Source organism: Triturus cristatus, chromosome 6, assembly GCF_964204655.1.
Source record: "Triturus cristatus chromosome 6, aTriCri1.1, whole genome shotgun sequence".
NCBI classification, from domain to species: Eukaryota; Metazoa; Chordata; class Amphibia; order Caudata; family Salamandridae; genus Triturus; species Triturus cristatus.
The window spans coordinates 1,432,692,285-1,432,716,936 of record NC_140589.1 but is presented as its reverse complement, the minus strand read 5'-3'; the positions used below and the strand labels follow the sequence as shown (position 1 = coordinate 1,432,716,936).

Below are 24,652 nucleotides of genomic sequence, written 5' to 3'. Positions count from 1 at the left end.
ATTATCTGGACATGTTTTTTATCCCTCCCGTGAACTGGGAAAGGCAATACCTTGCACAAAAACAAGCCCCTTTAAAACATTTGCTACTTGTACATGCTGGGAAAGCACTTGCTTGTTTTACTAACTGTCATTGTAAAGCAAACAGGTAACTCATTCTAGAATCGGAATTACTGCTTATAAGTGTGGAAGTTAATACTGAGACCTAGGATGATTTTTTGCATATCTGCCAGACACTCGTTCTTTCCTGCATGTGCACACAATGCAACAATACAATTCAGCTTAACAAATTGTTCAGAAATTTACCGAAACGTAAAGAAACAGCCCATATTTTTACATAGAAAAATAGACAATCGTCAACTTTGAACCCCATGACATAAAAGCCTTAGCGTGCATAGCTTGTTCAAATCCATGCCTCCCAATTCTACCACACAGCACATTTGAACATCTCATAATTCCATGCCACACAATTCAATGATAAATAATTTAACCCTACAACATTCCATACCACATAATTACAATCCTAAAAATTTAAAAACACATATTTCCACTTCACTCCATACCGCATAATTCCACATCACATAATAACATTCCACACAACTTAATACCACTCAAACCACATAATTACACTCCACAATTCAACTACACATAATTACACTTCAACCTATGTAATTATACTTCACACAACATATTTACACTCCACTCCAAACACATAATTACCCTCCACAAAATATAACTATGCAGCACGCTGCATAATTCCACTCTGCATAATTATACACCACACCATGCCACATAATTCCACACGACACACAATTCCACAATTCATCCCCACACAATTCATCACACAACATAATTACACTCCACATAATACCACTCAGCACCACATAATTAGACCACATAATTATGCTCTACTCCATATTGCATAAATACACTCCACATAAATCCAGTCTATGCCACATAGCAACATTCCACATAACTACACTTCACACCATGCCTCATAATACCACTCAACATAATTTTCACTCAACCGTGCACACTTCCACGTCACACAATTCAACTCTACACATTTCCATTCCACACCACATAATTAAACATAATTCAAACCAACAACACAATTATACAACAAACCACACACATCCAATCTACACCACAAAATTCCACAACATGCTACAATATTTAACACACCACATAAGTAAACTCCACTACATACCACTCCACAACAGAAAATACCATTCCAGATAATCCCACTCCACGACACACAATTCCCCTCCACGACACACAATCCCACTCCACATAATTCCAGTACACTCAATACCACATAATTACTATATACATAATTACACTGCACACTATGCCACATAATACCACTCAACATAATTTTCACTCAACCGTGCACACTTCCACGTCACACAATTCAACTCTACACATTTCCATTCCACACCACATAATTAAACATAATTCAAACCAACACAATTATACAACAAACCACACACATCCAATCTACACCACAAAATTCCACAACATGTTACAATATTTAACACACCACATAAGTAAACTCCACTACATACCACTCCACAACAGAAAATACCATTCCAGATAATCCCACTCCACGACACACAATTCCCCTCCACGACACAATCCCACTCCACATAATTCCAGTACACTCAATACCACATAATTACTATATACATAATTACACTGCACACTATGCCACATTATTTCACCACACAGATCTAATCCACATAACAATTCCACAATTAACAATTCCAATCCAAACCACATATGTCCACTTGACACCATACACATTCACTCCAAACAGAAAACGCATAAGTAAAATACATTGTCCTTTACAACATCAATCGCTCTTAACTCTCACAAATGCAAGACCAATTGCATGGCAAATGCTTGTTTACCTTCCAATGCATCCCAGCAGATCCTGTTCCTGGAGCTGCAAACCTTCTTCTGCCCCGGTCAGTTCTGTGCTGCCTCGTCCCTTCTGTGTAGAATGCTCTCTGGGGCCCACACCCCCACCCTTGTCAGGGTTCTGAGCAGTGCCCTGAGGAGAATGCTCTCTCTGGGGCCCCAACCCCCACCCTTGTCAGGGTCCTGAGGAGTGCCCTGAGGAGAATGCCCTCTCTGAGGGCCCCCACCCTTGTCAGGGTCCTGAGCAGTGCCCTGAGGAGAATGCTCTCTCTGGGGCCCCAACCCCCACCCTTGTGCTAAGGTTTAAGATTGTTTTTGTGTGACAATTCTTTGGTTCAGTGTGGTTGTGTGTGAACTTTCATTGTCTTTGAGTGACACTATAGAAACCAGCAGTAATGCCTTGTCCCATTTGGAGTATGAACTCGGGGACATTAAGGATTTTGCGGGCCCTGGGCCAAACGTATTTTTTTTGGAGGAAGGGGGGGGCGCCCGGTTCGGAACAGCTTTGATTTTATGATACAGTTTCAGCTCCTTCATGCCCTCATTAGTCAAATTATTAATGTGTGTGCATCTGATATTCAGGGATAGTGATGTGTGTTTTCAGTATTGTAACACAGCAGCAGCTCACTAAAGTTACTGCAAATAATCTCAGTCACACCCTCCTATCTCTCATATATGAGGTCCTGTATTGATCTAAAAAAACTTTTTATTTGGATATTTCATGAAACAAACACATTTTGTCTGCAAAATGTCTGATAGACTACAGCACAATAAAAATAAATGATAAGAAAACAAATGCAGTTTGCAGCATTCGGTTTAAAAATGATTCAACGTCATCAGGTCAAGAACATAGCTGGCTCTAAGAGGAGGGGCCCTGGGCCAGAGCCCACTTTTCCAATGCCTTAAAACTCCTCTGTATAAACTGTGCCATTTCTACAGAGTGCTAGCGTTTGTTTGCTTGGCAATTAGGAGTTACATCACGCTGCTTAAGAAACATTTACCTTCGTTGGCAATAATAAAGAACATTATCACATGAACATGCTGCTGCAGTACATCGTGTGCTTTGACTTTAGGCATTTAATACAGCAGTCCTGACTAGTACTGGCCTGATATGATTAACAGCCAATCTGTCAGTGAGAAAAGTGCAAACACAGGCCCCAGAATGTACAGTGCTGTTGGCTATAAAACTAGGACTGATGGACGTTTTCATCTCACTGCCACAGGGCAGCTATCTGGTGGACTCACTCACACTGCGTTAAAAATAAGGATTCTCATTGAATGACTTTTATTCTCACTTTACTTAAATTAACTTTGGGGGAAAAAATATATGGACCTACAAACTTCAAATCCATTGCGCTGCTTCTGCGAAGTTGGCTTTTACTTTCATATGGTTGCACCAGTCATACCCCACTTCTGCCACTGTACAAAATTGAAACTTTTGACTGGTGCCTTTGCTTCAGCATCATGTCATGATATGTCAGAAAGGTGATAACCCATGTGTCATCATTATGAATTAGAACTTTAGTCATCCATGGCTTTTATAACCAACCCCTTACTGCATTCTGGGATTTGTAGTTTGATTGTTTTTATTTGCTAGAGCCTGTTGCTTAAAAATTCATAACTTGCGGAAAGCGCATTATGGTCACCTCAGGCTACATAATTGTTACTTCAGGGTCAACAAATGGTTGAATACATGTGTGAGGGGACTAGATCACCACCAATAGACCTTTTAAAAACAGCCCTATAGCTACATTATTCCATTCCCGATTTGCTATTTGATTTAATGCACTTAAATACGCCTATCTGCAACTGCATGGTTTATATTTGAAGGTTTGAACAGGGAAAAGTAAAGACTTGCATGGTTTCATTACTTTGTCTTTTAATTTGCCTTTTGCCATTTCTGCAAACTCATCCTTAGGCTGAAGGCTTGCTTTCCAGCCCCCAAAAGCAACTTCTCAGGGTGATATTCTCAGTTTACGGTAGTGGTTGCAGATATACAGTCAGTGCAGTGCCAGCCATCAAGCAGCTGCGGTACGCAGAACAGCCTATTAATAATAAGGGCTCGCCTTACCTTATTCTGTGCATGCCAAACTCTGGCCTCGCCGAGCATCTGTACAGGTCGCGCGCGCCACTCCTATTGGGGTGGGGGAGGGGGGGCATGGGAGAGGCCCGAGCAGGTGCTGAGTCGATGTCAACAGTTGATCATGACCCCATCAAGTACAGGCTTTCCAATCACAGCCACTGGAGCACTTCTGCTCTGCTCCCAAAATAAGCCACGGATTTGATAACCTGGCATGCATTGACTGAAATGCACATCATAAGTGACAAAGATAGATCGGAGAGGTTGCCTAATAATACTTATGCTTACGGTTTATCTGCTTCCTTTCCCTTGAGCTGCGACGTCACTAGCTTTGGAAGATTTGTGACCATCCTGGGCAGGACTGCAGGCTGCAGCAGAGGAGCATTTCAATGTTTTTTTTCGGGTGGGTGCAGAGACACATTCAGTTCTCCTCCAGGAGGGTATAACGCTGGAAGGCGGCAGCGCTACTAACTATATTTGAAATATTTTAAGTGTAAACAGCAAGCACACTTAACATCTCATTCCTTTTTTCGCGCTCAATGGCTTTCTGCTCCACCGAAAGACGAGACCAGAGAAGGCACAGCCTCGTTCAATGTCGTTCTTAATTTAGCGGTCCCGCCCCTGCTGAAGATCCGCAACTATGTGTGTTTCAGGGAGGCTGGGCGGGGCCGACAGAGGGAGCAGCAGGAAAAGACACAATATATCCATGGCTGGTAATCTTTACAACGAGTCCTCCAAACCCAGCGCAGGCAGGATTAATTTCTCGGAGGGGGCCCCCTTCACGTACTGAAGACTAACCCCCCCCCCCCCCCCCCGCACCGCGGGGGCGTTTGTTACGCCCCTGAGCTACCCAAAGAATTAAAGGGAAAGCATTAACCATTGATGTAAAACAGAGCTAGAAAGATATACCTTTGTAGCTGATGACTTCTACAAAGTGAAAAATCAGAAAACTTGGGCTTAAACCCGGATTTCCTATTTAGCCAAAATGAGCAAATCCTAGTCAATTACTTCAATTCAAAAAATCATAATTTGTTTTTTATAGTATAAAACCATAAATGTAATTCAATGAAATACAATAAAAACAAGCATGGCAAATACAATTAATCACAGAGTCAGTTAAATAGATATATATATTTTTTAAAACAGAAATAAACAATCAACCAGTGAATTACATGTTACAGAAAAATAAAACAATTAAAGGCTAAAAGAAAATCTCAATTTAACAGCCCCAAATAAAAACAAACTTTCATACACAAAGCAAGTGTAAGGGCCCGATAGGTTTTGCAGGTAAATTTAAGCCTGTCTAACTTGTCTAAAGTTCAATATCTTAGGTAGCCAAATAAGAAATTATTTCTGCAACTGTTTTGAAAAGCTACAGAACGTAGGAAAGAGCAGAGTGTCCTGAAGAGAAACAAAAATCACAGTGACAAGAGTGGAGAGAAGAATACGAGATCAACCCTTGAAGACACAAAGGAGACAGTGCAACAAATTCAATCTGAAACAAGTTAATACCAAATGCTGTCTGTTTCATACCACAAAGATCATGAAAGGTTTATTTGGGGATAAAGATTTAAAAAGAATAAAACATAAGGTCAACTATTTTTTCAATTCCAAGCCATTTTAGGGCATTGCACATCAGATTGAACAATTGAGTATGGCTGGAGGAATAGGTCTGCACTGCTAAGTTGCAAGAAAAATTACTGAATATAGCTCAGCCAAGGAGTTTGGGCAGCCGAGTCCAACCCAAGACAGTCCTTAATAATAAGCAGTTAAGTCCAGTTTCTGGTCCAAGACATATGAAGAGCTAGAGTAAAAGGGGATGTAATTTGAGAAGATCAATGCTGTAACCCTGGACTAGCTTCCCGTGTTTAAACATATGTTGAACCACTATGGGGCATAAAACCGAAGGAATCAAAAAACATGTTTTTTACCCATTTGTAGATGGGATAAATTTGTGTATCCCTGGATATCAGATCCACAGGAAGCAAAGGCTACACATTTAGCTTGACAGATTTTGATCATGGCTTCAGTAGGCTTATTGCCTAGTCACGTAGCAATGTCAAATCTGCTGAGATAACTATGCAAAATAATGGTCTTTTGCTAGAAAGGAGACTGGGCGATTATTAGATGAATCGAAACAAAATCCCAAATAAGGAAAAAGAAATTACTTTGCTTTGCCTTAACTTCAAAAACTCTGGGACCCAAAATCATAATAGGATTTAGTAAAATTACTGGTTAAATCCAAAAACTGTTCATAAATACAAAGTAATCAACTATTTAAGGCTGTTAACGGTCCTAGAAAGTAAAACTACATCGGCATACAGTTATGCTGGGAAAGGGCAATCACCTGCAACTGGCATACGCTGCCCTTCAAAAACCTAAATCTATATCTATATTACCTACTGGCGGTCGCCAGTAGGTAGTTATAGTTAGGACCCTGTTTCCATAGGAAAACCACAACATTCTATTTTGAATAACTTTGGCGCCGGTCGACGAATCCTCGCCAAATTTTCAAAATAGGTGGGGCGCTATGCTCCGCTCCTACCCTGAAAGTCTCGGGGGGATTCGTCAAGCGGGGGCCGAGATAAAAGGGGGGTCCCAAAACGCGTTTTTCCCATGCATTCTTCCATAGGACCTTTAGACACAGCTACAGCCCGAACGGCTGAACAGAGTTCCTTGAAATTTGGCAGAGAGGTAGTCTACAGGTCAAGGAAGTGCAAATCTGTTCAGTAGATTCTGAGAAAATAGCCTTTAAATCAATATATATATCTGAGCCAGCTTACGGTGCGCTTACGGTGCGCTTACCGTACGCGTACGGTGACGTGCGCGATTCTGATTGGCTGTTCGATCTAAGTAAACATTCGAATCGGTCGAAACCAGGAAGCGGCGGCCGCCATTTTCTCTCTCGCACTCTGAGGGGGGCTGCAAAAACCAAGACAAAAAAATATCTACAGGGGGAGTATATTCAGTTCTTAACCACCCAGCATCCATATATGTGTCCCAAAACAACCCCCAAGGCCAAAAAAACAAATTTATTTTTTTTCGAAAAATCGCTGATTACGCTTACCGTACGCGTACGGTAAAAAATTTTCAAAAAAGAAAAATTATCCACATGTTCCCCACCCCGTGTGCAAACGGTGCCCGCAGTGCACCATTTGTGCATGGCATATTTACTAATGGAAAGTACAAATTAATAACTTTCACAACGAAGTGCATAATATGTCCCCCATGTGCGCACGGTGCGCGAAGCGCATCGTGCGTACATGGCCCATCCCGCGTAACGTGGGCACGCGGTGCGCGCAGCGCACCGCGTGACCACCGTGCGTGCACGGCACTAACTGCGTAAAGTGGGCGCGCGGTGCGCGAAGCGCACCGCGTGCTCACTGTGCGCGCACGGTGCGCGAAGCGCACCGTGCGCGCACGGAACGAACTGCGTTAACTGGGCACGCACGCCACGAATGGCGTAAAGTAACTTAGCATTTAAAAAAACGTACAAATTCACTGAAAAAACCATAGGTTTCACACAAGTTATAGTTAGCTGTACATTTCACTCGTAAAAAACCAATGAAATTCCCCCGTTATAGTTAGTGCAGGCAACTATAACTCACGCGACCGCAATCCTCTGCTGATGACATATGGGTCTTTATGAAAAAAAAATATTTGTAATATATGTATAGCTAACATTTAATGGAAGAAGACATGGGCAAATAAGTGTCTAAATACAGTATTAGCATCAGCAGAGGATTGCGGTCGCGTGAGTTATAGTTGCCTGCACTAACTATAACAGGGGAATTTCATTTGTTTTTTACGAGTGAAATGTACAGCTAACTATAACTTGTGTGAAACCTATGGTTTTTTCAGTGAAAATATATATATATATATATATATATATATATATATATATATATATATACACACATATTTAAACTTTACAGAAACACAGTCACTGGATGATGTCATCAGTGATGTCATTTGAGATGTCATCAGTGATGTCATCAGTGATGTCACTGACCATGTCATGAATGATGTAATATGTGACGTCATCATCAGTGCATTGCGGGAGCGTGAGTTATAGTTAGCTGAACTAACTATAACGGCCAAATTTCTCTGGTTTTGTATGAGCGAAATGTCCAACTAACTATAACGCCCCTGAAACCTGTGGTTTTTTCAGTGAATATAAATATAAAGACACACCCTTGACATACCCACTTTTGTAAGTTAAAAGATTGAAGGCATTCTCCCTTGGCCCATGTGTGACTCTAGCTGCATGATTCGAGTGGAGGTCAAGCAAAAATTTGGCAATGTTGGGGGTCTACCCCAACTGAGGGGGTAATGGGCTAGTGTTTACTGCGATTCACCCACTTGAATGCAGAGCTAAGGTCCATGATAGCCAAGTGCACGGATTCCCAGTTTGGCCAAAGTATAGTTATGAATTATTAGGTGGAGGTTCAAACATTAGCTAATTGTGCCTGGCCATACCCTAAAACTATGCTGGACATCAAAAATATTAGGACTTTCACTAGCTCAGCTAGAAAGTCTTTCCTACAAAATATGACCAGCTATGTTTACGACTGAGTTAAATAAAGAGATACGCCTGTAGCAGCAGGGATCACTTCCATTACTCTTTTTAAAACTGGCACAATTGGGGAATGTGAGGAGGAGGGGCTTCCTGGCGGTCATGGGTGCTGCATTTAGCAGTGTTAAAAAGAGAAGCGCAAAGGGGAGGATGATGTTGTATAGGTTAGTGGGCAACCCATCAGAATACAGAACTTTACCCATAGGGCATTTGATTATCACCTCCATAATTCCTCAGGGGGAAAATAAACTAGAGACAGTCTGGTTTTAAATGACAATCATTAGACACATTGGTCAAAATGTCAGCATAAATGCTGACATGCCAAGCTTCTGGTTGGCTATAAGAACCTAAAAGGGAGAGTCCACGGCCTCCAAACACGAGCTATGTTTGACCCTCGAAAAGGCAATACTATTCTTCAGTGCGCACGCCTGATCTAAAGGATCCCAAGCCTCCTTCCTAATGCAATCTTCATTTAATCATAGGTTTGTAGCCAACTCTACAGGAGGCTACTACAGTGCTCATTTGTGGGGACTTTATAACCCAGATTAGCTTGCAATGAGCTAGACAGTACACATGATCCAACAAATTGGAGGATTTCTTTTTTTATTGACATTATGGGTTACAGTCAAATGTCTTTTGGTATACTAGCAAATGGCATCCAAAGAGTTAAGTGTCAAAGATGACAATGTCAGGTGGAAAAATCAGAAGACAGCTACAAGTCTTGATTTTTTTTAAAGTGATTGGAAACTAAGCTAGGCCAACAGAGTCTGACACCCTGGTCTTGCGTGACCTCAATCAGAGCAAGAACAAACATAATCATGTGTACAAGAATGCTCTTTTAAGCAAAAGACTAATAGTTTGTGATCGCCCAAAATCCCCAACTCCAACTTTCAAATCCTTAAATAAACAAGGTGGTAGCAGAGATAAAAAAAAAAAATCAATAGTAAATAAATGGCCCCGGCCAGTAAAAGTGGGAGTAACCAGATCAAAATCATTATCCTCTCCTCAGTTCAGAAAGACAGAATAGAACATTGGAATGTTGAGAACTCCGCTGAAGACAATGGAACAACAGCAGCCTCAATGAACTGGTATAGGCCCACTGTTTTCAACATTTCAATGTCCTAATACCAGGCGCGGCTGGCACAGGTAGGAGCGGCGAGGTGGGGAAGTTGAGGGGGGGGGGGGGGGAGGAAGTAGTCGACAGACGACGGACAAGTAAAATTAAATAAAACAATTTTTTTTTAAAACACCTACCTTGCGCTCACTGCATCGCCTCATCAGCCAGGCTAGCTTGAATCCAGTGGCACAGCGAGCAAGGGACCCATGTCTGGGCAGTCTGTCCATCATTTGTTGCTGCAGCACTTTTCGTCCCAAGTGGAATTGATCTGCACAGAGGTGAGTTCCTTGCACGCTTTGCCACTGGTTTCAAGGTAGACTGACTGATGAGGGGTGTTGGCCCGAACCCGGTCCCAAGATGCTTGTTTTGGATCCAGGGAGGACCCGGCTTGGCAGTTCGGGCAGGATTGTTCCCATGAGGAGCAGGATCAAGACTAATTTGCGTATGGCTGGGTCCAAACTGGGGTGGTGTAGTGAGCAAAAGAATGATGGATTTAACCCTGATCTCTTGACTGGGGGTGAATGTTTGTTCATTCAGCATTCCGTCTGTCCATCATTTGTTGCTGCAGCACTTCCATACACATAGCAGCAGGATGAGCTCAAAGCCCAGACCGAGGAGCGCGAAAACAGATCCCATTGTAATAATATCAGACTTGAACAGCAGGATGAGCTCAACATCAGAATGAGCAGCAGGATGAGCCTAAAGCCCAGACCGAGGACCTCAAAAACAGATCCCGACATAATAATATCAGACTTAGGGGAGTCCCCGCGGGTATTGAAGGCTCCGACATTCGAGGCTACCCCCACGCTCTTTTCCATTTAGTTCTGGGCTGGGAGGACGACGACGCTGAGCTTCAGCTTCACAGGGCTCAATGGACAGACACCTCGGGGGCCTGTGGGTAGGCTGTCAGACATCTTGGCTTGTTTGCACGCCATCCAAATTAAATAAGCTATTCTGTAAGAAGCCAGAAACAAACAACCTATCCACTTTCAGGGCCACACGATTGTTTTTTATCACGAGGTCTACCTCCTCATCCCCCAACGTCGCAGAGAGTTCAAACAGATAACATATTTTCTGCACTCCAAAGAGGTGTCTTATGGATGGCCAGCTCCACCAGCTCAGGACTCTGGATGAGGCCAGATGCGTTCTGGCATAGAAGAGTGCACACAAGAGTGCAAAGCAGTACTGGACAAAGTGGCCTCTGGCACAGGTGGAGCACCCACCTGAAGCAGCACTGTAAGGTTTGCCATCTGGATACACTTCCTTACATCGGCACATCTTTCCATGGTCGTCGGCCTGTGATGGCAGGATTCAGGCTTTTTCCATACAGATCAAGACCCTCGCCTCTCTGACCCCTGGCCTTGCCCATAATGTATTCTGCCACTGATGACGGACTGTAACAACTGGTTTGGTTTCTTGATGTTGGAGTCTTCTTCTAGACTATGCTAACTGGGGTTCCTTATTCCTTTGAGCATTATGGCCTGCTCAAAATGTCCCTGCTCAAGTCCCTGGGCAGATCCTCTTTACCGGGTTTGAGGGTTGTCCATGTGATTCTTGGAGGTCCTGCTCACATATTTAGTTAGCCCTTCTGATTAAATTTCTTAGAGGTTAAAATACCAAGCCTCAATGTTAGAGGTCTCAATAACCTCACAAAATGAAAGGATGTTCTGTCCCTTTTAGAAGCGTCTGGTAGCGACATTTGCCTTTTGAAAGAGACACTTATTACCGAGAAACATTCATCGCATGCAATCAAAATGTTATGTTTTGCCAACTCTAGTCTTCTACCTCATCTAAACATGGGGCGGGGGCATCCTTCTCTCACAGAACTTTTGAGGGTAAATATTGACCAAAGTAGCTGAGCTCAAACGTACAGATTTTGCATAGGCACTTTCTACTACACCCTCACCAACATATATGCTCCTAATGAACACCAAGAAACGTTCCTCACAAGCGCCCTTACTTCAGTCTTGCATTTCCCCCAATGCTGCTACATTGATTGGTTCCGATTTGAATCTTGTGATGGACAATGTTTTGGATCGCTCTTGTCAGGGCTCTGACCTGGCGGGGGCCATTTCCACACTGGGGCTCTGATGGCTTGCCGATTGCAGCTTGTGCAATGTCTGGTGAATTGCTCATTCGAATAGGCGAGATTATACATTTTATTCTGCAGCGCATAAAACTTTCACCCAGATTGACCATTTCTTGGCAACTTTGGCCTTCCAGGCACTAGTGTGCAGATCTTAAATTGCACCTTGTTCACTTTCCGATTACGCTCTCCTCACCTTGGTTGTACGCTTCGACATGAGCTATACAAAGACATCGTGCTGGTGCCTTAGGTAGAGTGTCCTTCAAGCCCCCTCCACGATTTCGTCCTTTCGACAGACAATAGTACACTATCTTCGTACTAATGACAATAAACACACGTCTACATCTTCCCACTGGGAAGCATTAAAATTGGTGGTGTGTGGGGAATTTATTGCCATTTCGGTTGCTGAAAATATGAAACGCAAGAAGAAGGAGCAGATACTTGCACAGAAAGTCCTAGAACTGGAGACCATCCATATGCGTACCAGGGCGCCCCAGGTTTGGAGGAAGTTGGGAAAATCTTGGTTACTGCTCAAGAGGCATTACCTTGACCATGCAAATACACTTTGGTCCGCCTCAAAAATATTTTTAATTGGGTGGTAACCACTGCAGTAGGATGCTTGTGCACCAACTACAAGCTAAAATTCACACTGGATCAGTCCAAGTGATCCACACCAGCCCTTTCAAGGAAGATCGTACAGACGTCCTAATTGTGTCAGCATTTAAGAACTTTTATAGCACCCTATCTATATACACTCTCTGATGATGCTCCCACTGAGCTCGAGGACTTCCCCTTAGATAACTCATCTACACCCCCTCACTGCCCATGTTGCAGATTTGCTCGATAAACCCATTCGTATCAAGTAAGTCGTCTCGGCCATAACCCGCCTGAAATTCCCGGGTCCAGACAGCTTCCCTGCACAATTTTATAAAACCTTTTGCCGGATCATGCCCCTGTCCTTACACACCTGTTTAACTGCTTCGCTGTCACAGGTCCGCTCACAGACTTTGTTAGAGGCTTAGATCTCAGTTATTCCTAAGCCCGGCAAGGACCCTGCGCTTTGTGGGTCCTACCAACCCATATCACTCTTAAACATTTACGCTGAAATATTCACAGCATCCTAGCCCATTGCCTTAATCCCATGATGCCAGGGATAATTGAACCATACCTGCCCGCTAATGTGGAGATAAGACTAGCCGTATCTTTCATTTGCTAGACAAAACTACTTGCACACAAACCGAGGCCCTCTTGCTTTCAATAGACACTGAGAAGGCATTTGATAGGGTCTATTGGCCTTATCTTTTTAGGATTCTGGAGCGCTTTGGTTTTAGCGATCGGTTCCGGAGCCGAGTCCGTAGTATATACAGCACATCCAGGGCTACTGTCCGTGTTAATGGGGTCTCACCTCAACCTTTGCCTGTCTGACGAGGTACTCTTCAAGGAGGTCTCCTATCCCCCCTCCTTTTTGCCCTATACATGGAAACCATAGCCCAACGCCTTAGGTCACACCCAGATATTTCTGGGATTCATTTCAGAGGGACCCAGCATTTTATTAGCCTTTATGCCAATGATATGATCCTGGCCATTACAAACCCTTTGACGTCTCTACCTGCCCTGGTCACAGAGTTCCAAAATTTTGGAAACATCTACGGGTTTAAAGTCCATATGCAAAGATCCCAGATACTCAATCTGTCAGTTACTTCACAACATGAAAACTATCTGTGGTCCTAATTCACGTTTGATTGGACCACAGACTCCATCCCTTGCCTTGGGATTAAACTATTTTGTTCCATCCCTAAAACCATTTTATTAAACTATGCAGCCCTCACCACACAAATAGGTCTGACAATCATTGGTCCCGATTACACCTTTCATGGCTCATCAGAGGGGCCGCTATTAAAAGGACTATCCGCCCTAGTATCCTCTCTTTTTCAGGCCCTTCCATTGACCACTTCCAAACATGCGCTTGGTTCTCTACAAACGAAAATACGAAATTTATATGGGAAGGGAGAAAAGCACGCCTTCAAAAACAGCGTACATATCGTACCCTTTCTAACGCGATATTATCAGACCTCACAATTGCGCTTCCTGGTTAAACGGTATCGCTCATGCACTGATCAAAATTGGTGCGTCATGAACTAGGCAGTGGCAGGTTCCCAAAATTGGAAGGAACCTTGGCCTCCTAGGAGAACAGGGCCTGGGGTCTCTACTCCTCACTGGTTCCTGGCGTGGTATTTCTGATTTAGCACGCAAAAGCCCTTAAAGCAGGTTTGTGTTCTTTTCCTTCTCCAATGACCCCAATCTTAACAAATCTGGACTTTACCCTAGGGATGCAACTAGACAGATTCCGACGGTTGCAAGAGTGGCTGCAAACGCAGAGGTTGCATGTCTGACCCTCAAGGGATCATTCCCTTCACAACTTAAATCTGATAATGGTCTTGACAAGTCCGATCGCATTCAATATCTTCAAGTGCGACACTGGATGATACAGCCCTCAATTAGGCCGTCTGCTCAAAGGTCCCTCACACCTTTAGAACAAGCATTGGCATAGCCAATAGGTCTCGCCTTTGGGACCTTATAAGTGTTTAGCCATGCAACAGTTGCATAACTAAATACTTATAAGGTCCCAAAAGTGATACCTATTGGCTTTGATAGGGATCACGATCAAACATCAAAGCGGCCGTGCGGCAGCGAAAGTAATTGCGGTAAAGCGTGGCGCGCGCACATGCACTGTAGCTCTAGGCTGGCCTGGTAGCACTTTTCGGAGCCCTCTCAATAAGTCTCGCCAGACCAGCGCATGCGCTGGGTCAGGCGAGACCTAAAAAGGGCTATTCCTCAAGGATGACAAAATGTCTTATCACTGAGATATACTACCTAGCTCGGCCTAACGGCATCCACAATAACCGCAAGGCAGTTGAGATGAGAGGCCGAATTGGGCTGGACACTTTGACACTGAATAGGAGGGCATCTTTCGTAGAACCCAGCATACAGCTTATAATATGCCTAGCACTGAGAAGGCTTATAAGATTATGTCCTGCTGGTATTTGAAGCCAGTACAACTACACGCTTGGAACCATGGGTGTTCCAAGGAATGTTGGAGGGCGACGGCACGGTAATTCATCCTTCTGTGGCACTGCCCAAATCTTACTCTTGTTTGGCCTGCCTAATCCTCAGACATTCCCACTTTGATTGCGGAGGGGGAAATAGAGGATGCTTGCGCTAGGTGCTGCATAGTGGGTAATCCTCAATCTTTGGGGCACGGACAAGAACCCAGATTAGTGATCCTGGCTACACAAGCTATGGTTTACATTGGATATGGAGAAATTGTACCTAGCCCTCGAACAGAAGAGCAACACCTATTTTGATCACTGGGCATCCCTTATCCGCATCCTCTCATCTGAATTTAACGGACGTTCCCGGCCTACCACAAACTACTTCGATTGTTTCCCACGCCTGAACCCGCTTAGGTAAACAACTATGCAAACCTCATGATCTCCAAGCTTCGGGCTATTCAGACCCTTGACACAGCCCTTTCATGTGGCCAATCACCTAGCTGAATCCCAAGAAGAAATATGGGGGGGGGGGGGGGAAGAGGGGCTGGTAGGGAGTTCTGTTTCTGATTGTTAAAACTGCCTCAGCAACACTGCCAGCCTCAGGGTTGTAGGCGACAAGCTGTGTAATCACTGACACATCTGTTGATTGCTGCTGGCCCCTGGGGTTGTAGGCATTCAGCTGTGTGTTAAAGAATGGTCTGTGGCTTAAAGTAAATAATCAGAATTGACACAAAGGCCCGCTCCCTTGTGAAAAGCCCTCGCCTTTGACTCGGGCTTTTAACGCTGGAGCGGGCTTTAAGGGCCAGCATAGCCCGCTATGGTGGGCTACAAAGCTATGCTACATGTATATAAAAAAAATCGTTCACGCCTTTTCTCTGAATGGAATGATTAAAGTGCAACATGGTTAAAGGATTAACTTAGTTTTAGCAAATTAATTATTCAGGACTGTTTAAAGTTGGGAAAACCCTTCCTGATTCCGTGGCTTGCTTATGTGGCTGGTAACCTGCGGGCCTTCGGGAGGTCCGATCTATTAGATATTCCCTCTGCGTTAACATGCTAACTGGGCAAAAAGGAAGTAATAGCGCTTCGGGAAAAGTGGGCATCAGAGAAAGAGGATTTAGCATTAACCAAACACTATGCGGCATGCAATTTCAGTACAAACTGGAAATAACATAGAACCATATGTAACCTGGAATATGACACACCATCAACATCGTCTGTTGAACCATTTCAGTTTGAACTTATTTCCTCGCCTTATCCCCTCTAATTACAGTTGTCTTTCGTACTCTGACCTGCCCCGCTGTGATTGTGACAACATTCCGATTAATGATACTTTACATGTCACTATGTTTTGTCCAAAATAGAATAATTTGCGGCATCAGTTTCTACTTCCAAATTTAAAGGCAATTAATTTTTCCTCAAGTCAGACCCGCTTTATTGTTTTTACAGCTTTTAAACTCTCCATTTGTCTTGTACATTTTCTATCGGGAGTGTTAAACATGAATGACTATGACAATCAGTGCGTAAACTTATGATATTTGCCTTTTATGATTTTATTTGTAAAATCGAATAAAGTATTGATGATGACAATGATGATGAAGTGCAACATGCAAACAATTGTCTTTTCCAAAAGTCTATCATACATTACATAAATAAAAAGTCAAAAATCACCCATAAGTGTAACGGAAAAATAGGCCTTAGAATCACATAAAACAACAACAAAAGATTTAAATGGATCGATAAACACCACAATTAGGTTTGTTAAAAGTGAAGCTTTGCAGATTTACTACAGCCTATGACAGCGTGAACCACAGTAAAATAGCAGAAATATTGGGAGAAAAGAGGTCAATCAAGGCAACAAGACAATTTAAATACAAAGCAACCATGATATGCAATCCACCTTTTGCCTATTCGGAGGTGGTCGGTGTAGCTCAACTGAACAAGAAATACCGTCCAGAAAGTAGTTTGATAAGCACCACGTTTCTTGAAAACAAATAATTTCAGAAGATTTAGCAAAAGTGATCCAATCCACATTCTCTTTCTTACAGTGTTATCCCACACTGATTCATCACAAATTTTTCTGCATTTCCAAGTGCATACAATCAGTTAATAAAGGGATAATGGCATTAGTGCTAGAAACATGATCCGGAAAGGTGAAGCAGCATTTGAGTCATTCACTGTTTAAGAAAAGAGAGAACATCAAATTTGTTAGAAGTAGGGCCACCATAACTAAACGATATTGCCAGGACCTATGCCGAACAAAGTGCCAGAGAAGAAGTTGCGACACAATTCTAAGTTTGTAAAATTAGACCAAAGGCTGAGCCTTTTTACTATGTATAGGCAAGTAAAGACAGAAAAGAAGAAGCAGTGTTGCCAGCTAGCTCCACTTGATCAAACTACAATACCAAGTCTCCTCTTCCCCCATTAATCAGATCTCTCAGAGCCTATCCAGAAAATGCACCTGAACATGTTAATATGATGGAACAAAAATCCCCACCACCTTGTTTTTCCAATTAAGAATGAGGTTGAGTTGTACCAGTCAAAGATGGGAAATTGGTTAAAACCAGGACACAGGTTTGCTTCATGAGGGATATGTGAGATAGAGAGAGGTTGGGCAGCACAATATATTGAATCATAGGAGATGTTATTAGGAAACACTGTGCCAAAAGCATATGAGGGAACAGTAGTAATAGAAGGGAGCTGTTGACTATTGGAGGTAACCAGCATTGACTCGCTGGAATTCATCACAAGAGGCTTAATATCAAAGGAGCTACATGGTTCAGCCGTAAAATATTTTTTGAGATGGTGCGAACAAGCCTGATTAAGCAAGGCAATTGGTCTGTCTGGAGACCATGAAGTTCCTATAGAAGCAGGTGGGAGCAAAAGGAGACGAGAGTCAACAGACTGGAAAGTGGCCTTTACATCCGTTGCTTCATAGCGGACTGGGTGCTCGAGAATCGTGGCATCTTGCGGGTTTTCACGTTTCACAGGACTCCGAAAATACCGCAATAGCCCCATAACTGCAGGCTGAGTCACTCTCACATCTGACTGCTTTCTCTTGCACTCCTGTTTCTTCAGCTCTGAAATGACAATCACCTGTCTGAAAGTTTGCAGCTGCCTTTTAAAGCTGCTCCACAGCTGGATCAATTCAGGTTTTTCTCTTTTTTCCTTTCCTATCATGGCTGCTTCTTCCTTGGGTTTTTTTCCCCGACTTACCCAATCCATTAAGTTTCCGGTCATGTGCTGAACTGATGTAATTTCCTTTTCCTGTTACTTCACTTTTTTCCATGCTCTCTCCACTTGCTGATCCGGACTACTCATTCCTGACAAATTCAATTCTTGGACCCAGATTGCTGGTTTTCTTCATCCCACTGAAGTTTTCATCCATCAAGGAGATTTTTTATGTGTGTTATGGTTTGGGTTTTCTAAAGTGCTGGCCAGTCCTGGGCCTGCCCACTGCAGGGCTGGAATCTAGAATGGTATTACATCAGCATGTGGAATCTGTGCCTCCTGGGGGGAATATTGGAGATTTTGTCGGTGCGGATGGTTGTGTGGTCCTGCTGTTCCAGACCTACCTTACTAAACTTGATAAATACACTGGTAAACCACGCAATTCCTTTCTACAGTGCACCACAACACATTTTTGGCGACGAGGATGGGAGGTCTGGGTTTTCTGAAGGGCTGGTCAGGCCTGGCCACTGCAGGGGTGGAATGGAATTACATCAGCATGTGGAATCTGTGCCTCCTAAGGGCAGGATACCCGTATCAACTTGATGTCTTCAGCCAAATAAACTGTCCCAATGCCTCGTCACATAGACTTTGCCCACAGTCTGTCGCTTTTGTTGGCTTTTTCCTCCAGAGAAGGTGGCAGCTTCAAAGGCACTTGCCTACCACATATTCCATTGGGAGGTAACATTGTGGCTTCTAGAAACAGTCATTCGTACCTTGGACAGCTGAAGACCTGCATTACGGGTCAGCATCCAGATCTGAACAATGGCGGCCTCACTCTTATCCTTAACAGCAGTTCACAGCAGTGAAGACAGTGATTCAATGAGCTTGAACAGCGTGACAATATTTGATTCAATCACAGCCAGCCTCTTATTAAGAGTCTCAAAATAAGTGAGGACAATGGCCTCTGTTTTACTGTATAAATCATTAGTAGAATGGGGATTAGACTTAGTAAGAAAAACCAAACTGTTATATTTTCCCATGGAGAATATCACATTCTTAATCAAACTGCTACGATTTTTGGAGGGGTGATTAATCTTACGGGGTGGGGGTGGGTGGAGGGGGGGGGGGGGCAGATGAACCCAATAGATTATGATGAGGCGGTGGATATATATCAGCCACAATCAATAGAGTTAGTAAAATTATAAGCTGAAAGGTGGCATAGAAGTTGTACTTTGCAATGAAGAAATTCCAGCAGAGGGACCAGAAATAGGACACATATGTGGAACTTGATTTGGCAAGTACAACTGCTCTTCCATAGTCTCAGTTTCACCATTTAGGCCTCCACAATGGTAGTTAAAAAATTAACTTTGAATTTACTGTGGGGGAACTCTAATCTCCCCAGGAGCAGATGACTTTACTTTTACCCATGCTCACTGAGTCACTGGAATCAAGCTGTACCCGGCTGATGAGCCCATAACTAGGGCGAAACCGGTCCTGGGTTGCTTGTTTTCTGTTTCAAAGATGGCCTGGCAGTTCGGGCTGGACTGTTCCCATAAGTAGCAGGGTCAAGATTGGACTGCGTATGGCTGGATCCAAACTGAGGTGACACAGTGAGCAAAAGAGAAATGGATTGGGATGCTACCCTGAGCTATTGCCAGTGGTTAGAAAAAGTGCATGCATTCCTCCCATCACCTTTTATGTGTATCATGTACTGGCCTAAGTGGTATGGGTATGCCCAGACATGGGTCCCATGCTCCCCATGTCACTGGAACCAAGCTCTGCCTGAGGAGCCCATAACTAGGGTAAAACCGGTCCAGAGCTGCTTGTGCGGTTGCATGGTGAACAAAATAACTATGGATAGGGATGCCATCACATGAGAATGCTGGTGGTTAGACACATTGCAAGCATTCCTTCAATCACCTATTATGGGTTTCATGGCTTTTCTTTTCCCCAGGTCAAACATTTATGAAGCAGGTCAAAGAGATAGGGCCCTGCCCGGCATTGTTTTGGCTCAGATTAGACTGCTCTTGGCCCAGTCTTCACTCAGGTGTGTCCAATGCAGCACGAGTAACACTGGCACTATACGTCCTGGATTGCCAAGTCTCCCCCCCCCCCCCCGCCACAACAGATCAGCAGCATGGAAGTTGCAGTCCATTCTTCCTCCCAGGCAAAGAAAACAGCAAAACAGTCAGCGATTTTGCGCAGCGGGGGTTACGCTGGTGCTATATGCACTGGATTAGTGGGTCTTCTCCCCCACAACAGCCCTGCAGCCTAGAAGGTGTATGCCCTCATCCCTCCAAGGGCCCTATTTTAATTCAGAGTGCCACAATTTCTTGAGTTGTGCCCATGATGTGCACTGGCACTTATTTAATATTTAAATATTTTTACTGAAGTAGCAATGCAGCAAGAACCACCAACATAACTAATGAGGGTCCCTGCAGTCATATCTTGTCACATAACAGCTCAACAACAAAGCATTAGACAATTCTCATAGGTTAGTCCCACTGTTGTATGCACAGCAGATCCAAGGAGAATTCAACTAAACAAAAAAAAAAAAAAAAAAAGGGAGAGAAAAAGTTTGAGACTAAACTTCAGACGCAACAGTAACAAGAACAAAAGGAACCAACATCAGGCTAACAAGAGGGCTCTCTTCCTTTTGTAAGAGAGCCCTCAGTTCACCAAGCCACAACATTGCCCTCTCCAACCAAATACCCTCCTGGTACCCCAGATAAGCGTGTAAGAAACACAGGGAAAGCTGAAAAACAAAGAGTGATCCCTCAGAGTTCACAGGAAGCTTCACCATGAAGGCCCCAGTAGAAACCACCTGTGAGAACATGTACTGCATTCCAGTTTGGGAAACTAATGCACAAGAAAACCCACCAATGCTTTCAAGCTCTTCACAAACATCTCCCTTCTCAGTCATAAGGGGTCCTCCTTCATGCCAGGGTGTCTGGATTTAAGTTATGGAAGTACAACATCTGCACCACCTTCTTTTTCAACCACAGCTCAAGGATTCTTATGTCTCCACTCGGTGAGTGCAGGGGGACTAACTGTACCCCTGTCTCAGAGATAACTCCTCAGGCCCCAACGGGGAGTTTCGAACAGATCTGACCATCTATAGATCTCATTCGCTCTCTGGCACCCAAAGCTCCTGTATCACATTGGTCATTTCTGGGACAGGGCCTCAGCTGGCAATGCCACTGTAACAACATCCAGTATTCTATGGAGGGAAGCCACACGCATATTATCAAGTCGCTCTATTTTCACCTCTAGGGTAAAGATTCCATCAACCGCCTTGGTTCTCAATGACACCAAGTTCAGGACCATGGGGTTAGTTGCTGAACAAGTAAGTCCCAGTGCACTTGCTTTTTGCATTGTTCTCCCTTGTTCACGTTCTATACCCTGCACCCTGACCTTAAGGCCATCCAATTCCTCCTTGACTGCCTTCACAGACAAAGCAATCTCCGCTGCTCAATGTACCTCATCTGAACTCAACCCCTTAAATCAACCACATCCCATCTTTTCTCCTGGGGCTAGACCTTCCTCTTCATTTGGTGCCCCCAAGCTGTCTCTTGGCATCTTCCTTTAGGGCCCCATCTGTGGCTCAAACTCCTCTGTTATTTTTACTGTCAGCCATTATAACAGCCTGACACCGGACAGATGGAGAGGTAAACAGGCCTCCAAGGATGTGCACTATCATCGTGCATGTGAACAGTCTAGGACAAAGGTCTGTCTGGGTGGGCACCCATTGTCAGTCCTGAAGCACGGGCGCTAGACACAGCTGCAATGGCTGGCTGGATGACTTCTGGGATCAGTGCTTGACCTTCCACAAGTGCCTCCTCCGTCTCTCCACACCCCTGGGGGCCATCTTGAGCGAGCAGCAGCTCTGTTGAAGCTGTGCCGTCCTAGGCTTATTCACCCTTTCCACCCTCCCACCATAATCTGCAAATACTGTCATCACTCACTTACTAACTCCCTCCTACCTGGGAGCACCCTGGCACCAGGTTTGCCGCAGCCTCGCAGCTGTAGGCCGCTTACCCTGCACACTTTCTCCTTAAACCAGGCCAGAGGGGAGGGAAAGCATTTAAAATACCACCAAAACAGAACACAGCTGGCCTCCCAGTCACTAAAGTCTTATTCCATTTCAGTGGGCAGAGAGCAGTTCTGGGAAGACACAGATGACATCAGAGGAAAGCCGGTATCATGAACCCACAGGAGTTGAGACCATATTGGGTCCTACCCAACTCCACCCACCTCCTGGCACTCATTTTTGGTGACAGGAACTTCTTTTCATCAACAGGCTCTGACCGACAGAGAGGGGCAGAAAATTGAAAAAGGAGGAATGGAAAGATAGGTTAACAGTAAAAGAAACAAGCATTTGCAATGCAATAGGTCTCACATTAGCGAGAGTTTAAGCTGTACGGATTGTAAAAGACAATGCCTTTTATTTACCTGTTTTTCTAATTAGCACATAAATAAAAGGCACTCTCATTTACGATGCCACTAGCTCAAACTCTTGTAAATGCGAGACCTATGGAAAGAAGCTGCTGCCAGTGTCCTGGGCTGCTTGGAAAGTGAAAGCGTGCAAGGCGCCATGAATGTTGCAGGAAAGCAAGTAGTGCCTGCAGTAGGAGAAACTCATTAAAGAAAATAGTGTTTACAGACTAAAAAAGACATACCATGTAACAACTGACGTAAAAGGGCCAGTCCTCATGGGAAGTTACAAATGAAGACAAGGCGATACTAAGGAGGGACTAACAAGCCTATTAACGAATCAGAAGCCAGCAGTTACGAAGGACAACGACACAAGCCAATGACAAATATGGGTGGAGAGTGGGCCGGGCTTCTATAACACTCAAATACAGCATGGCTCGCAGAGCAGCGCATGTGCTGCCCAGGCACAACCTAAAAAAAAGACTCCAGGTGGGACCACTGGAACAAACGTAGCATGACACAGGTGGACTCCAGAAATTAACACAACACTATATACAGCTTCCAAAACTAACCACAATAGTTCAGATGAGACATTCAGAACAGGAGAAAACACTCCCGAGGAAAGCAGTAGAATTGAACGTAATATTTATGAGGCCTTTGATTGTGTGCCCAAAAAATAAAACTCCCTTTGAGGCCTTCAGAACCATACACAACATGCAGGCGTAGCCATATGTACTGTACTCAGTAGCTTGAAATACATTCAGAACTGGACGCAATATGCCAGTTGTGGCCTTGTCTACTGTACACAGTAACTTGAAATACACCCAGACCTACAAATAACATGCCAGATGTGGCTCTGTTCTGTACGCAGTAACCTGAAATACATCCAGAGCTACACACAACATGCCTGATGTGTATGTACACAGTTCAGCAGTAACACAACGTCCTTTTCTGTTAGTTGCAGCTCTAGTTACTAGTATATCTGTTGCAAGAAAAACGAAACAGAAGCTCCAACGATTATATTTTTTTTAACCATCTAAGTGATCCTACCTCCGTTGGAGGGGGGGCGAGTGGCACAAGTTATATCTCAAACAACTCCTTTAGACAGCTGAAGCAAGTAGTAATGGCTCCTTGCTCGTGCAGGCCCTCTTGCACAAACAATTGTGTTCTCAAACCTGTGTGCCAAAGTCCAGCAGCACTGGGCACAATGTGTTTAAATACACCGCCACAAACTTGTACTGCACTTTTCAGTGTACAAATGCTCATGTGTTTTAATACATTGTCTTACAATTCAATCAGGTGTGTCTTTTTATGTGTCAAAATCTTTCAAGCATGGCCAAGTTGCTTGCATTGTACGACATGTCATCTATTCCAACAGCTGTCCTTTTCCAAATGTTCTTGTCCACCAGAAAGGTTTGAGTATTAAAAATATCTAATTTCCCATATACACTCCACCAAGACAAACACGTTATTCCAAAATCAATAGTTTGCTCAATCCACAATGTCTTCACCGTCAATTGAAAGGTTTGCTACCTGTTTGCAGGTCCAAAGCTTGTCCTTACTCCAATGGATTCACTACACACCCACCAGTTACCATATTCATCTGGACACAAGCTGGACTCTTTGGCCACAGCATAGATATGGTGTGTCATTTTCTGTAGTTTCATAGACTTGTCTCGGTCTATGGAGGTTTCAGTGTTACATGTTAACATCGTCTCCCAGTAGAGTCTTCCAATTCAATGGCTCCGCTACCTATGCAGAGCACGCTGCCCGAAGGATTACAACATCTGCAGAAGCAGTAGCTTTTGTCAGGGGCCCATTTTGTTGTTGAGTGGACCACTACTGACTAAGTCCCTAATGTGGTGATAACAGGTTTCTTTCCCCTCTCGAGTCTATGAAGACTCCTTTCTAAACTGGTCATTATCTTGATCCAGTTTTTTTTTTTGCATTATGCCAATGCCGGCAGCTTAAATATGAATCCAATAGGCTACACATAGCAGATGCAAAACTCCTAAAAAAGAGATGCCCGTGCATATGAGGGTCCATTATTGTATGGCGCACTGTGCAACTTGCAGAGCAATCCCTTACACACTCCTTAGATTTCCTAAGGTCATTCTTGTGGCTTAACACCACAGACATGCTCGTCAGCCAATTTCCTTCGTCAGCAACCCCCCCCCCCCCCCCCCCGTTTCCTCCATGTCCACCGGGATGGCAG

At 43.9% G+C, this 24,652-nt stretch overlaps 1 protein-coding gene across 3 annotated transcripts in view; it reads right to left on the bottom strand.

The window, feature by feature from the left end:
- The window catches only part of MTHFD1L (methylenetetrahydrofolate dehydrogenase (NADP+ dependent) 1 like), a 1,409,858-nt gene that overhangs the window by 1,366,815 nt on the left and 18,391 nt on the right, over window positions 1–24,652 (bottom strand). The window contains exon 1 of one of the 3 annotated variants that reach the window (XM_085612492.1): window positions 4,289–4,564. The exons of the other annotated variants lie outside the window; for them this stretch is intronic. Within the exon in view, the coding sequence (XP_085468618.1) occupies window positions 4,289–4,350 (62 nt within the window). The 5' untranslated portion in view covers window positions 4,351–4,564. Of the gene's footprint in view, window positions 1–4,288; window positions 4,565–24,652 lie in introns of those variants that run through there. 3 annotated transcript variants of the gene reach the window in all.